Source organism: Hyalella azteca, unplaced genomic scaffold, assembly GCF_000764305.2.
Source record: "Hyalella azteca isolate HAZT.00-mixed unplaced genomic scaffold, Hazt_2.0.2 contig5142, whole genome shotgun sequence".
In the NCBI taxonomy this organism is placed as follows: domain Eukaryota; kingdom Metazoa; phylum Arthropoda; class Malacostraca; order Amphipoda; family Hyalellidae; genus Hyalella; species Hyalella azteca.
Window position 1 is genome coordinate 568 of NW_025935341.1, and position 17,041 is coordinate 17,608.

General features: G+C 37.9%; 1 protein-coding gene across 1 annotated transcript; it reads left to right on the plus strand.

Annotated features, from left to right (window-relative positions):
• Window positions 1–1,114: 1,114 nt before the first annotated feature.
• Window positions 1,115–15,568, plus strand: LOC108675539 (the record flags this gene model as incomplete). The annotated part of the gene is given in 8 exon segments (XM_018163560.1): window positions 1,115–1,302; window positions 1,724–1,934; window positions 2,143–2,149; window positions 6,319–6,481; window positions 7,661–7,738; window positions 9,729–9,943; window positions 11,773–11,964; window positions 15,432–15,568. Coding segments are annotated over 8 exon segments (1,191 nt in total), but the record flags the coding sequence as incomplete, so codon positions are not given.
• Window positions 15,569–17,041: the final 1,473 nt, after the last annotated feature.

Sequence of the window (17,041 nt, forward strand, 5' to 3'; positions counted from 1 at the left end):
CAGTACGCATTGTTTCCTGTCCTTGAACGAAATGAGGTTCACATGGACCGTTCAAGCGTCGGATTTGTGCATTTAATAAAACTTGTCTATTTCTAACCCTAACAAAATTTAGAGTCGCCCCAGCTTCTGGTAATCCAAATCAGAAGCTGACGCGTCTGTAAATTTTCACTGCGTAACAAAATTTAGAGTCGCCCCAGCTTCTGGTAATCCAAATCAGAAGCTGACGCGTCTGTAAATTTTCACTGGGAAGTCACCAAATGAAACTAAAGAATAAAGGACTTTGACATTAAAAACTACCTTTTACTTTGACTTCTTGTGGGAGTTTATATCTATATTAAAACGTGTTTTGTGGTCTAAAATACTGAATAATTCCTTTCGTTGCTGGTAATTTCTCAATTTTGTGTTTCTTGGTTTGTATTTTTGTATAATATACTTGTCAGCGATTTAAAAGTAAGTTGGTGTGTTGTGAATTTATAAACTTTACGGTTAACTGTGAAGCAAATGTTTTCGTGCTTATTTTAGTAGTTAGAAATTTATAATTGAACTCGTTTATTGAACAATTCTTTGGCCTTCTAGTTGAGACATTGACGATATAATGACTTCATCGCCCGTATGCTTAATGCTTCCTTGTTCTTCTGGATATCTTCTTAACGACCCTGTCCCTTTGTCTTCTTATCTCCAACTTCTTGCGTTGTTTTTTTGTCCTATTCCTCACTGTCCATCTAAGAGAATACATGTTGGCGTACGTACTGTTGGTTCTACCGCCTGCGCACACATGTTTCTGATTGAAAGTTCTTCCTGTTTGATCTCACTGTAAAGAGAAAATGTCTGAAAGTATTTAGTCTTTCTTATTCATCTTTTCAAACCTGTTGAGCTTGTTCAGTTGGAGAACAACTGTGTGTCTTTCAACTTAGCGTTAAACTGTATGTAAAATAATAATAACGTACGTATATGTTTTCAAAATCATTCCCGATTCATGGTTGGTCTTAAGTTGACCGAAATGCGGATTCAATCTGTAGCTAGACTGGAACTTTTTCTCTGTTATTTACAAGCAAAATTGTAGTTTGTTCATCTGATCGATATAATTAAAGTGAATCTCGCATTTGTTCCTCAGAGTAAAGTTCGGAGTGCCGCTGGAACAGGTGTGCAAGAACGATGATATCCCCGGCCCCCTTCTGGTCCTTATACTGAAGCTCAACAAGGAGGGTCCTATGAAGAAGGATGTATTCAGGGCTCCGGGCAACCAGGCCTCGATGAAGAAACTCATACACTTCCTACACCACGGCAGACTCGTCAATATTGGTATGCACGCACTCAATGCTCAATATCGCGGTTATCCATGCAGTCAAATCTCTATATTGATAGCAGTCAAATCTCTATATTGATTTTCACGCAGTCAATTCTCAATATTGGTATACTTGAAGTCAAAGCTTAATATTGCGGGATGCACGCTGTCAAATTTCAACATTGGGATGCAAGCAGTAAAATCTCAATATTGGTATATGCACGTAGTCAAATCTCAATATTGCTGTATAGACTCGGTCATATCTCAATATTGTTACTCACGCAGTCAAATCTCAATAATGCGGTATAGGTACACTCAGTCAAATCTAAATATTGGTATGCGCGCAGTCAATTCTCAATTTGAGACATTAGAGATTGATTTCAGTGATCGCTAAATGAGATTAGAGTCAGTAAGTTAATATAATGCCGGGTTTTGCAGAACATTTCAGCGTGTACACCATAGCGTCCGTGCTGAAGAAGTTCTTGCGTAAGCTCCCAGAAGGAATATTTGGACGCACCGGTGAAGAAGAGCTTTTCAATATGATTCAGCTCACGGACACTGAGCAGCAAAGAGACTTAGTGCATAAACTTATCACTTCACGTCCTATTGTGGCACAGCATTTGCTTGTGCTGCTCTTCGGCACATTCAGGTGAGATATGAGCCATATGACACATGTGCTTGAACCATTTTTATGTGGTTTTTGTAGCCATCGTTAACACTGTTGAATTTGATGCTAGGTGACCTGGTTAAATAGGAGTCTAACCCTTAGATTAATCGTCTAGTAATCATTGTTAAAGCCCGGTGGCTATAGTTAAGTTCAACAGATTAAGGGCTAAATCACGTTTCTTTATTTGAAGCAAAAAGGTAATGAAAGCTAATTCAATTATGTTTGCTAGCTGGCATAATAAATGTATTTCACGAGCTAGTGTCGCATCGTTCGGCTGCAATATCCTCTTGCAGAATGGATTTATAGGATAGTGCATGAAGTTTCTGTTGTTTTTGGGTGGATGCATAATGTATATCCAGACTGTCATTGATTGTGATGTCATCCACTCCAGACTGTGATTTATTGTGTGATGGCTGTATCAGGAGTGCCTGAGAATTATTTCATTATAAAGTTGTTGCTTAACTTCCTAGTTTTATGAAGCATCTTAAACTTTATCAGAGCATTGCAGCGTATCAGATTTTATCATGACGTCTGAAACATCGCACAGCAGAATCCGTTGCACAGCGAGACACAACAATAAATAACACATACGAGATATCACTCAGCATGACACCACGGCACTAATTTCGAGACACCTCATCACGAGACTCTACAACACTATCTCGAAACGTCCCGCTACGGGACTCCTTATTAATCTCGAGATGTCTCACTACGAGACCTCACATCACTAACCTCGAGACGTCTCACTACGAGACCTCACATCGCTAACCTCGAGACGTCTCACTACGAGACCCCACATCACTAATCTCGAGACGTCTCACTACGAGACCCCACATCACTAAATGTATAGTATGTCTTTGTATAGAGTTGTGGCACCGTGAGTCTTAGAGTTAAGTTGTAGCACTATGATCAGGTTCAAGGTGTGACCCTTACCCTAACACACGCTAATTAGCTTAATACCTAGTGTTTTCAACAGTATATTATATTGTAATTTTTATAGTATAATGTATAGTATAGCTTCGTATAGAGTTATTATGTTCTCTTGTAGGAGTAGATAGTGTGAAGTTATAGCGCTGTGCTCTGGCACCCTCTCTCTAACACACTAATGTCTAGTCTAACCTAGTGTTACCATGCATACCTGCTTAGTAAATACTATATGTAGTTCTTATGCTGTACATGGTGTGTAGTTATTACGACGTTCAAATTGTCCTTATCTCTTTATCAAACTGATGCCTAGTTTGGCTTAGTGCTATCGACATCGCACACATATTATATAGTTATATTCTAGTTAAACAACTTTTAAATAGTATCTAGTTATTGGGTTTACTATTATATAGTTATATTCTAGTTAAACATCTTGTACATAGTATGTAGTTGTTGGGTTTACTATTTAGTTTTAATCCAGGGTTTAAAATGTGTCCCGAATAGGTACCCAAGCGTGGGCTACTTCCTCCGACGTGATATTTGTATAAGTAATTCTTGTTAACAACTCAAAACCTGCCTCGCCTTAATTATTGTCGCTTCAGATGCAATTATATTTGTCTTGACAATTAACTTTAATTGGTAATTTAAATTTATGTATGTATAGGATGTGACTGGTTGAATAACCCTCTGAATTTAAATTTTCGTTGTTGTTTCGTTCAAATCACCTAATTAATGAAATTTATACTGTTTCAGTATAGAGGTATAAAGTTCTATTTCATTCATAATAGTGGAGACATAACTTAATATCAATGAAGGAACTGAATTATTTACGTACTGAATGAGTGTGTCAGTCTTGTACCGTATTGCTATCTCTTGGTTCTCTCTCTCATGCATACACTAGGCTGACATTAATGTAAGTAACGTTAAGGCCGCATACATGGTAATGTTGACGTGCTCAATGTTGCGTGGACGATCATTGATGTCGTGTCGCCCTCTTTACTGGATGTTCCTAAATCCTTGCAACATCTCCCATTTAATTAACATAGTAACATCTCCCATTCAGTTCATATAGAATAAACGAAGGGAATGAGAGGACATTTTTTTTATCTCAATAAAATCGCCTGTGTATGTTTAAAATTTATTTTAATTGAAATAAAGAACGAATACTTGTCTTCGAGCATACCTCGCCCGAATATTTAATTAAAAATACGGCCAACTGATTTAATTATTAATTTGTTTGCTTCAATACGAATTCAGGCTGTACGTAACGTGAAGACCCTAACAGGTTATCCGAACAAAATATTTCAGCGTTATTCTAAACAACCTCTTAAGGCTTTCATTTTTATTTTCCGTGACCCGGCAGTTTCAATGTTGTATGTTATGATATTACCTCGTTGTTGTATCGTAGATTTCCACCCTCATCAGCAGAAATATCCGACATAGTAAAACAGTGCATCGATCCTAAACGTTTCTAAAGCTCATGCAAAATATTACATGTTTGGGACCAAGCAACACAATAGGAAAAGTTTTCTGGGGTGGTTGCGGTCGCAGATCTAGATTACGAGTCCAATTGCTTGCTTTAACTTCAAATCACAATACAAGCTGCATTTCCTCGTATGTAAATTTGTATTTAAGATTTGATCTCGAATGCGCTTCATGATTGAAGTTTCTATCACTTGAGTTAGTTCGCCATCACCACCGGAATTATGTCAAGCTCAAGATTTCTTGTCGATGTTCATGTTACTCTACGACCATGAGTCAATCATGACATGGGTGCTCGGTTACTGTTGTTGTTGCTGACTCAGTTGGTGTGTACTTGGTTATTTCAATATTTCTACCCTATATTCCGCTACAATTTATTTCATACCTCTAGTTTTGCTTACAGCTTGTCGAAGGTGTGCCTTCTGTGTATTTTTCCTTGGAAACCTGACTACTAGCTTGAGATCAATGCATCTTCCATCTATATGAAAGATTTTTTTACACCATTCAATACGTTACTGTTCTTTAGTCATGAAATTCCATGCATAACCTGCATAATGCATATGCTTGGTCATTGGTAATAAGCGGTGGTGATGGTGGTAATGCTGTTGAAGGGCACGATTTTGTACAATTTCACTTTTACCCCTGCTTATTACCGTGGCAATGTTATCGATGTTTTTTATGAGAAATGAAAAGTTTATAATATATAACATATGAATTACATATTGAGTATGTAATTCACATTATCTCGCAAGTCTCATTCAAAACTTATTTCGGTCTTGATTTCAAGTATTGATACTGATCGCTTCAGGTATAATGGTTAATCAATCTAAATGTTTCTACTACTAGGGCATTAGTTCCTTCGACTCTGCAAAGATTTAAGATGACCTTATCACACCTTAACTTTGAGGAGGATTGTTCGGATGGTGTCCATGTGTAGGAGTTACGTTGAACGTCTCATCTTTTTGGGATATCTCTTCTTGATTCTTCTGAGAAATATCTAAGATCTTTGTTGTTAAATATACTGCTATAAATTTAACGCGATGTTTGCATTTCTTATTAAGAACTGTCTGCGAGCAGTTCGCTCACCTGCGTATAAATTCTGCTGGTGACATCGATTGAGTTTTATCAGCATTTTGATCCTATCCGCATTTTCTTTCTTACATACAACTGCGTGTCACCCTATCCTAACTAACAATGTTCATTTGGCTGGTCTAATTGAAAAGTTTATAATTCGTTATTATTTGCGTTTTATCAGCATTTTGATCCTATCCGCATTCTCTGTTTCATACAACTGCGTGTCACCCTATCCTAATTAATAATGTTCATTTGGCTTGTTTAATTAAAAAATTTTACTTCGTTAATATTTGCGCGTGTTCGATGTTGTATCATCGTATGTCTCCTGTGAAGTATCCATTAGTGTCTCTTTAGTGCCGTGGGTGATCTCAGCGCGCTGTGTTCAATTATAGTACATTACAATATAGAATTTATTACGTAAAATTATAACAATAACCGCGCAGAAAGAAATATCTGTTTTCTATACGCAGGTTATTGATTTGCCGATAAACTCGTAAGCCTCAATTTCCTTCATTGCTTGATCATTTCCCGGCTGTCGTTGTGATGTGGGCTGCAGTAGAAAATAAACCTGAGAACTTAATTGAAATGTCGCGGTTTAATTGTGTAGCAGCTTTTAATGTTCCTCTCTCGTATTTTTCTATACAGCCAGACTGTTAATAGTGCTACAGAACATTTTGTTAGTTAATAGAGCAAGGACTCCGTTATTGATAATATGATATTACCAGGTCGAATTGGCAGTTGAAATCTTCTTTACTCGAAGCTCATATTTATATCATTCAAATACATAGTTTTTTTCTCTGATTTAGCAAAAAACTGCAACTAATGAACCCAAAATGATTAGATTATTTTTCTCAGTGAATTCTTATTACTATTGGTATTTGTTCAGGTGGCGACTCAGATCATGCAGTTCATGGTGGACAATTTCGGCGTGAGTAACTTGTTTGGCCGCGAGAACTACGAATATTACGCTAGGATCACAGGACGCGTGCTCAGAGTCGAAGAAGACTGGATCTTCGCCTACAGATATCCTAGGGACAGCCTCGTCGCACGTGAGTGTCCTAATTCTGAACAAATTACCTATTGCATTGCATTAGGTTCTTCATTACCTTTGTTGATTAAAAATAGTTTTACTTTACTACGAAGCTAGATTTAGAAATTCCAATCTTTGTAATGTTGAGTGCGCACGATATAGGTACCTACATGTTCTCAACAGCTAATTAGGATAAATACTGTACGGTGATAATGACACGCGTAGTCATCGAGATATCTGTTCGATATTCCTGCTCTAAAATTGGATTTTCTTTGAAGTTCTCTTGAAACTTATACTCAAGGTCGCACTTGTATCTCCTTCTGTATCTCTCTACTGATTATCGTCTCATTCGCAGTTATTTCTCAGGTCTCTTTTTAACTTCGTTAGTAACTCGCGTTAACCACTTCCTTGTCATCTTTCTAATAGGACGCATGTTCTTCATGATTACATTTCAGATCAGAAATATTTAAGTGATTGCCACCCTTCCTTAAATGTCTAATAATTGTGGTTTCTCTGTTAATGTAATTAGGAGCCGCTTTTCGTTTCATGCCAAATGAATTGTGGTTGATTCCTTGTGTTGTGCATTTCGACGCAGATAGCCTGCATATAGGGTATGCTTTGAAACTCTGTGTCATTTCATTATCTTCACTGAAGTGACTTTATTGTCGATGAACATTTCGCGATATGCTTTGAAACTCTGTATCATTTCAATATCTTCACTGAAGTGACTTTTTATTGTCGTTGAATACCGTATTTCGCGACATGCTTTGAAACTCTGTGTCATTTCATTATCTCCACTGAAGTGACTTTTTATTGTCGTTGAATACCGTATTTCGCGACATGCTTTGAAACTCTGTGTCATTTCATTATCTTCACTGAAGTGACTTTTTATTGTCGTTGAATACCGTATTTCGCGACATGCTTTGAAACTCTGTGTCATTTCATTATCTCCACTGAAGTGACTTTTTATTGTCGTTGAATACCGTATTTCGCGACATGCTTTGAAACTCTGTGTCATTTCATTATCTTCACTGAAGTGACTTTATTGTCGAAGACTATTTCGCTTGACTACATAACCTGTACTCACTCTTTTCACTCATTCTCATTTATTTAAACTTACTCTAATCTTTACCGTCTTGTTAACTCGCCTTTGGAGCGGTACTTTGGTCTCCAACGCGTGACTCGCTTTGACTTACAGGCCAAGTGTCCTTGGAGGCTGAGAAATCCTGGCTCCAATTGGAGTCAGATCGCTGGGGCCTCAAGTTCAACCTTGAAGGTTTGCTCCAAGTTTTTATTCGACGTTGAATCCCATTCGTCCTTCACAATGTGCCTTCCCTAATTTACATATATTTTGTTTTGGTTTTGGCTTCAAGCAGCATTGGTTCTTATTTGGCATCGTGAATCACGTGACCCCTTCACAATTTTGTTGACAGCAATGCCAGTGATGGATATTTTTTCCTAGGAATTTATGGCTTACAATAATTTGTGAAGTTTCATCGTTATAATTCCGCTTCCTGCCTTCCTCTTGGTTGTTTTTTTACTATTGTTTTAAGAAAGATTTCGCGTTTGGCTGTAACGAATTTGTTCTTACATTGTTTTTCTTTTATTTTGATGTACCTATGCTCCGCTCATTCTATTGTTTCTTTATGTGTAATTCAATGAAGAGTAAACTCGTGTATTTTTATGATTAGAAAGAATATCGATATTTTCATAATTTCATTGCATTATTTTGAGTTCACGTAACGGCTTTTTTTTTCTTCAAGGTTCTTTCGTAAAGAAGATTAAAATTCATATTATATGAATTTATTTTCGTTTTCTGATCTCTTTTTCTTGGTGTTAGTCGCTTAATTTCATGTTATAATTTGTCAATTGCTAATGGGCATATCGCGAAACGCTGCCGCTCATTTGACGAGCGTCGGCTGCATTTCTACGTCGTTTTTGTCCGTTTTATTATTTCGTAGGTCTTTAAGATAATGTCAGTTTGTTGTAAGCTAATTAGGGATTTATCCTTGATTGTAGGGTTACTTAGTAGCAAAGTCAACATGTGTTTTCTAATTGTGAATCTGATGAAATGTCAATAAAACTAAGCGCTGCGCTGGTGCCGATAAATAATTTGAGTCACCCACCCTCGATCGGTCACGCTACACTACTAACTTCCAACTTTTTTTTCCAAGAAGACATTTTCTTCAAGAGTTTTTCTTTCTCATATTTTTTTCACTGTTAAAATTTTGATTAATAACTTCCAACTTGTTAAAGAACACATTTATTGCAAGTGTTTTTTTCTCGTATTTATTTTTCACTGTTGATTTTTTGGGAAATTTTTCTTTAATTTTGTGCTTACAGTTACGCAAAATTCATCGGCATGCGTTTATAGAGTGAATTGAAGTAAATTTGATTATGTTTTATGCTCGAGTGCCAAATTCCACTGCGTTGGATCCGGAAGTTGAACTTGGAACTTTAAAACATTAGAATCATTTGCCATAATATCATTTGGTTCTTGTATCCAAAATGCTTCGGTCACTCACTCGGATACGATTTTTTTTCACAAATTTATGCAGCTTGTAATGAGCACAAAAAGCTCAATCATGTATGTATAAAATTTTTCTGGATTTACTTTACATATATCGTGAAATGCAACTACAATCACCACGCATTACACACAATACACCCATTATCACTATTCCTCTTTAACTATACAAATGTACTAAGGCCTCTACACATATTTTAACAATTATGGAACTCCAATTATCTAACATCTCGCATGCTGGTCCATACAACACATACCCACTAATGTGCTGGTCCATACAACACATACCCACTAATGTGCTGGTCCATACAACACATACCCACTAATGTGCTGGTCCATACAACACACACCCACTAATGTGCTGGTCCGTACAACACACACCCACCAATGTGCTGGTCCATGCAACACACACCCACTAATATGCTGGTCCATACAACACACACCCACTAATGTGCTGGTCCATACAACACACACCCACTAATGTGCTGGTCCGTACAACACACACCCACTAATGTGCTGGTCCATGCAACACACATCCACTAATGTGCTGGTCCATGCAACACACACCCACTAATGTGCTGGTCCATGCAACACACACCCACTCATGAACACATACCCACTAATGTTCTGACTCGTACAACATACGCACTCACGTCTCGCACGTTAGTTTCCTTAGTATTAGTTTAGGACGTAGCAGTCCCAGGCCACGATGGATCGCCTCTGATTATCGTTCCTACAGCCATGGCAGGTCAGGAGGAGTCTCAGTCGACGCCCGCCCTGGTCCACATGCCCGAGGGCAGCAGCTCTGCGTCGTCACCAGGGGGGGCGACGGGGGGCGCTGCGTGTCTGGAGGGGGGCAGCGGCAGCAGTCTCAGGGTCGCCGTGCCTGAGAACAACCTGCGCGAGTCTTGTACGCGGCTCAGCATATCTCTGGAGGAGAACGGCCTATATAAGGTAACAATATTAATGGTGCACATTACTTATTTTTACATTATTAAATTTTTACACATTATTACATTACATATTATTACATTACACATTATTACTGTTGCATATTAGTGGGTATTTGTTGTACTATAAGACTATATCTTGTCAATTTATGTGGGGACGTTAATTGTTATTATATCAGATCGTTGTTTTTTTTGCCTTCAGTTTGACCATGTCGTTTTTTTTAAAGCTCAAAAGATAAAGGAATGATTTGGAATCCTCATTTTCATTGACTGCTTTTTGCTTGTTGATATATTAATTCTATTTTGCTGAACTCCAGCCATCTACTTTTTTCTATCAATTATGCTTTGGGATATAATATATTTTTGTTCACGTCAAGATTCACAATTGATTATAACTTAGAAATTGATCTAATTTACTTGTAAATTTGATCATGTTATGTCACTTCTTTATTTCTCTTTATTCGGGTTTAACTTAAATCCCAAAATCTACCTGGGCTTGCTCCGTTCAAACTAAGTGGCGTGTTTGTAAGATTTATATTATTTTGCTTCTTATAGATATTTTTGTGCTGCATTCTTGAAGGCCTTTTAATCGAATTTGAATTTGTTTGCTGCATAACGAATTTTATGGGAAATAATTATTGATAAAACATTCCTTCTGATTAGTTCTTCGTGATATTCAGTTGAATTTTATTGCCATGAAAAATTTGTGAATCGTAGAGATTCACTGATGGGATATGGAATAATTTAGCGGTGAGTGAACTCCGTTTATACTTCTGCCTCTTAGTTCTACTCTTCCAGACAAATGACGTTGATTACAAGTTGAATTCGTTGAAGCAACGTTTTATTAACGTTATTTCAACTTCAACTGTCTGCTGGGACGCTAAGTTGATGTTCTGTATCGATAAATTCTCTGTGGCCGCTTCTGCGATCTGCAAGATCCTTACTTGTTCTTTCAAGCGAACGATTTTGCAGACTTTTCCTGTGTACTGCGATGTTATCTTGACCGCTGCCTTCTTCTCAGTTGTTATTGTTTATGATGTTGTTTAGTGCTCTCATGCGATCGTATTCCTTTGCTTGCACGTACCTTATCATTGACTTGAAATATCTAATCACTTGTCTTTAAAATCTATTATCGCTCGTTGAACTATTTCTACGTATATCCTTCTTTGTATTGTATTGAAATATCTAATCATTTGTCTCTAATAACTATAATCGTTCATTGAACTATCTCTACGTATATCCTTCTTTGGATTGAAATATCTAATCACTTGTCTCTAATAACTATTATTGTTCGTTGAACTATCTCTACGTATCCTTCTTTAGATTGTATTGAAATATCTAATCATTTCTTTCTAATCAATATTAGCGCTCGTTGAACTATCATTACGTATCCTTCTTTGTAAATTCAACCTTATTTCATGTCTATAAATTCTTCTCACTAATTTATCCAGCATTGGGCGCAAATCGAAAGTCTTTTTAATTTAGGTACCCAGTTATATCCTAAGCAAACTTGGCAACTGTCATGCAAATCGCAAGCTAAGTTCACTGCAATTTAGCTATTTATGGCTGATTCGGTAGGTGATTCTATGGATCTATGGTGTAAATCTATACATAGGTGTTGAGATATGCAAATCTGCTACTATATACCGGCGTTCCATTGACTGAACCTGAAATCGTTTGCCGTTGTCACATCGGCGCATGTGACTGTCGTTTGCAGTTGTGGCGTTGGCGCGCACTTGACATTCGTTTGCCGTTGTGGCGTTGGCGCACCTGACAGCGGTTTGCCGTTGTGGCGGATGACGTTGAGTCTAGCCATGCCGATGCCTCGATCAGGGTGGCGGGTTGGGTTGCAGTGGCGGCATATGTGGCGGTAGCGGTGGGGCCACCAGCAGCAGTAGCGGCGGTGGTGGGGGGGGTGGTGGTGGCGGTGGTGGCGCCCGTCGTACCGACGACCTTACCTTGGAGGAGCTTCGCCAGGTGAACCACTACGCTGAAAGTACCAAGTCGCTCTCCTTCCTGCCACAGGTGACTGCACACTAACTCACTCATCACCATCACCTTCTTCTTAGCCTTCTTAACACCTTTTGCCTGCCTACGGGGCTCATTTATTACTGTCAAAGCTGGTCCGATCGAAAGGCCTGGTAACGAAAATTCCCGCTAGGAGATGTTCGGTTAGCAATTTTTCTACGGTTACATCGACCACCGTTCAGGTTATTTGTACCTATAAAGGCCTAGTAACTATAGGGTTACCGTCAGTTTAGGAGTTGAATATCATAGGTAGGTCTTTTGTGGTCGTGGAGGATAAGGCTCTCGATATACACATGGGATTTGTTATGAGGTAGGTCGGGATTTATGTCTGCTCGTAGATATTAGTTTGCCTGCACCCCCCCCCTCAGCGTCCAAGTGAATGTACTAGTGTAAATAACAGTTCCGTGCATATTAAATGTTGGAGCCGTTAAGATGTTGCGTATTTACTAGTGAAATGGAATGGCTTTAATCTGAAGTTGTAGTATTTGGCGTGGAATTGCCCTTCGATAACATTATTGCGACGCTTGATGTTTTTTTAACGATGTCCAACCTGCATTAGTTTTTCCTCAATGTTTGAATAAATAATGAGCGATTAGTATTGTTATGCATGTATGGTGTTCACATGCACACCAATGCCACCAGCTCTCGGTGAAAACTATACTTTTTGTTAATATTCGTGAACGTTCGCGTCTTACACATTCAATTCAAAAAAACTATATGCCAAACATCGCTTTTCCTTGCCTAGCTTTGATTGGACGTGTGAATTTAATCAAATCTTTGACTGCAAAATAAGTCATACGTTGAAGGATTTTTCAGCATGCCAAAATTCGTAATTACTAATATTCGACTTATATCGTGTTATAAACTGTATTGTGACCTTTTCCTACGAATTTGTTGTCCGTATCGAAGATGGTAGTAGATTATATAGAGCGCTAGCCATCTCCTTTCTCGAACGCAATCGGCTGTGTCTAGCGCCGCTGCCTCGTGGTCCCGACCTTAGTAACTAGTCCCTTAGTTACTAGTTCTATTGAAAACTTATTCCCTCAGTGACACTTGTTCCATTGAAAATTTATTCCCTTGAGAACTTTTTACTTTAATAACTTGTTCCATTGCAAACGTGTTTCTAGCTTGTCCCCTCGAAAACTTCTGTTCTACCGTAGTGTGTAGCCAACATCCACGCTAAAACTACGATCCATTTGCACAGCATCATAATATATTATTTATTTTTCAATTTATTCTATAGTTACTGTAGATGAAATGTGGCTTGAGAAGTGTACGCTATAATTGCGGTTTCTTTATTTCATTGAGTTAATTCACTATTCCATCGACCTCGATCTTGCCATCACTGGGTCTTCACTGGAAAACACATTTGGCTTTGGATATTATATTTACGGTCTAATTTTTTCATAATATAACTATGCTTATCTAGATTGGAGTCACTTTCATTTTTTAATCAATTTCCAAGTTTTTCACGTGTCCCTTGAGGATTAAAACTGACTTGGGCTGGGATCATCGAATTTTTCAAAATTGAAGCTTAACAATCAAGGAATGTCTTCTGAATCTGCTTTCATTCTCTTTTCCAAATACGTAACATATTCAAATGGATTATGCGTGATCGTTAATTCGCTGTTCGAAATTAACCAATTACAATTACTGCATTTACCTCTTTCCTTGTTATTGCTTCTTACCACTTATCTCTGTTGCTTGAATTTGAATCCCCTGTTATTATCTCTGTTGCTTGAATAACATCTCCTGCATGCATTTATACTTACATTACGTTGTCTCGCTTGGGGTCATTACGTTGTCATTTGCTGCATGAATTTCCTGCCTCGTTTGTTTTAATTTAAATGGTCTAGGCAATTCTAGTGTGCGGGTTTCCTATCATCTAATACCTAGTTCTAGATTAAGATTTTATATAAATTCTAAGAGAATGAAATTTTTGTTAAAGTTATGGCAGATTCTCTCTGGTTTGGGTTCATGTAAACATCTGATAGGTAAGTTCAACACCAGTTGATTCGAGTCATTATTTTTAAAAATGTTTTCTGGATGAAATTTTTTCATCAGAGCTTCTTTAGAATGTGGCAAAGGCGTTAAAATTTTAATGTTATCTAAACTTTCTTCTGTGTTGTAATTCACGTATTGGTGAAAATGTATACATGCCGCAGATGCCCTTAATTCTATATATTGGCACAAACAGTAATAAGTGGTTTCATTAAAATATGATTACAGGTTTTCTCTCAAATTGAAAATTGCAAACTCGTGCATAGGTTTTTGATTGACATAATGACTTTATTCTCTCCTCGAAGGCCTTGCGTGTATGAGTTGCTTTAGTCACAACCTAAAGTACTGATCGCAAGAGTTTATTTATGGTTAATATAGTTGCTGAAATTATCATAATTATTATTAACTCAATGTAACTGGAGTTACATATGGTTACACGTATTCTCTTGATTTGCATGCTAGCAAAGCGTAATTCAATCTTGGCCCCAATTTATTGATAACCATAACTTGATTATCCTCGTATCTTGTAAGTGAAAGAGTGATTAAATGCAGTAGCAAACGACCTAAATATATGGACGATTTCCACCTTGCTAAAAATGCTGCGAGGAAACACACAAGATGTAGGTAGTCTTATTGTAACTTGTTCATTACAGCTGCACCCGCGTGAAAATTTCACTTGAGGCCGTATAAGATGTCGATGCCGTCTACTCTTAAATCTGGAACGAACATGGCTGAGGGGGGCCTTCACTGATGGATTGAAGCTTGATTAAAGACCTTGAGCGTGACACTGATTTTCCTAACTCGGCGTGTAAAATACAGCAGCCAATAGTCTGAATTCTTTTGGAAAAAATCATGGTTGCGATTAATTAATTAAAAAATACAAAAATTTAGGCCACCCGTCAAATGTCATTCGAAGTTTGACTGAACTCGGTGCTCTTAGTTTTTTTCCATGAAGTTGCAACACAGCCAACTTATCATATCGACTCGTCTGATTCTTTGTCTTCAAGAACACGATTCGTATAACGTCTCGTAGAGATCGCAGCGCACAGCCGTATAAAAGTCTCTAACGCGATGACCGTTACATCCTCGTGCACATTAAGGTTACGATGTTAATCACAGATACGTACATGTACACTAATCACAGATACGTACATGTACACTAGTCACAGATACGTACATGTACACTAGTCACAGATACGTACATGTACGCTAATCACAGAAACGTACATGTACACTAATCACAGATACGTACCCACATGTGCGATAATCACAGATACGTACATGTACGCTAATCACATATACGTACTTGTACGCTAATCACAGCTACGTACATGTATGCTAATCACACAGCTAAGTACATGTACGCGATGTCGAAGACGACCAGCTGCACAGGAAAGTGGTGTTCGTGACATGCAGTTGAGTGCGTGTGATCCTGAGTGTGACATCAGGAGTGTCGTGTGCAGGTTCACGAACGCCAGACCGAGAGGATGAGGACGCGGAGTGAGTGGTTTTTGACTCCCCAGCAATTGGACGATGTGGTGGGGGAGGGCGAGATGGTTGCAGGGGATTACCTGCACGTTTCTCACGTATCCTCTGCTACTGCTGTCAGTTATGAATTTTAAGCCTATGTTCGCCTAAGAAGACGAACATTAGAATAAAACCCCCCTTGATAGTGTGTTAGGATTTTTACGATGTGGTAAGTTCATTTCCATTAACGTAATCTCCCACAAAATATCCTGTATTTTGACCTCATAATTTAGTTCCTCCAACTTGATCCACTTTATTACTGTGTGCATGTTTCAAAGCAGTTCCAAAAAATGTTATCTCAACATTCTTCAAAATTTCTTCGACAAATATCAATAAAGTTTTAAATATTATCTTGACGTGATGTTGATTCTTTTTATATTATTATTATCATCATCTACTCAGTGTCTTAGTTTTCTGACCACTGAAAGTGGTCTAAATTCTCGAGTCTCCTTCACGCACAGTGTGAAATGCACGTATGTAGAGCGTACGTTTGCTAAGCGGTAATGACATGCTGCTGAACATTGTGTAGGATTATAGCTTATTCATTCAAACACAAAGTAAAGTTCAGGGACTTGCTTCAGTGTATTAATGTTTGATTTTAACAATCTCCGAATAAAAGCTTTCTAATTTTTTTCAGGCCTGGCATAGCTTAGCGAAAAAATTCATTTTTGTTAACATTAAGTTGAATTTTTGTTCCATAGAGACGATTTTTTATCTTAGCATGTGTTAATTGAGCATTCAGTGTTACATTTTTATAACATAGTAATTTTTATTTCCTAATTTAAGTCGTTACCCGTTCTGTCATAAAATTTTCATGTCTTAATTTAAGTCGTTGCTCGTCCTAAAAATCCTGAAAATAAATTTGCCTGTAAAGTAAAAGACAATTGGACATTAATAAAGGAAAGAATAGCAATAATGAAGAATGTTTCAGGAAGCGACGAGTGTAAGCTCCTACGAAGGAAATAAATTTGACGGTAAAGTAGAAGACAATAGAACAATAATGAATGAAGAAGAGCAATAATGAGCAATGTTTCAGGGAGCGACGAGTGTAAGCTCTGTCTCTTATACACATCTAGATGTGTATAAGAGACAGGTCTTGTATTGTGTGATGTTTTAGCTGTAGGTATCATGTAGAGCAGGTCTTGTATTGTGTGATGTTTTAGCTGTAGGTATCATGTAGGGCAGGTCTTGTATTGTGTGATGTTTTAGCTGTAGGTATCATGTAGGGCAGGTCTTGTATTGTGTGATGTTTTAGCTGTAGGTATCATGTAGGGCAGGTCTTGTATTGTGTGATGTTTTAGCTGTAGGTATCATGTAGGGCAGGTCTTGTATTGTGTGATGTTTTAGCTGTAGGTATCATGTAGGGCAGGTCTTGTATTGTGTGATGTTTTAGCTGTAGGTATCATGTAGGGCAGGTCTTGTATTGTGTGATGTTTTAGCTGTAGGTATCATGTAGGGCAGGTCTTGTATTGTGTGATGTTTTAGCTGTAGGTATCATGTAGGGCAGGTCTTGTATTGTGTGATGTTTTAGCTGTAGGTATCATGT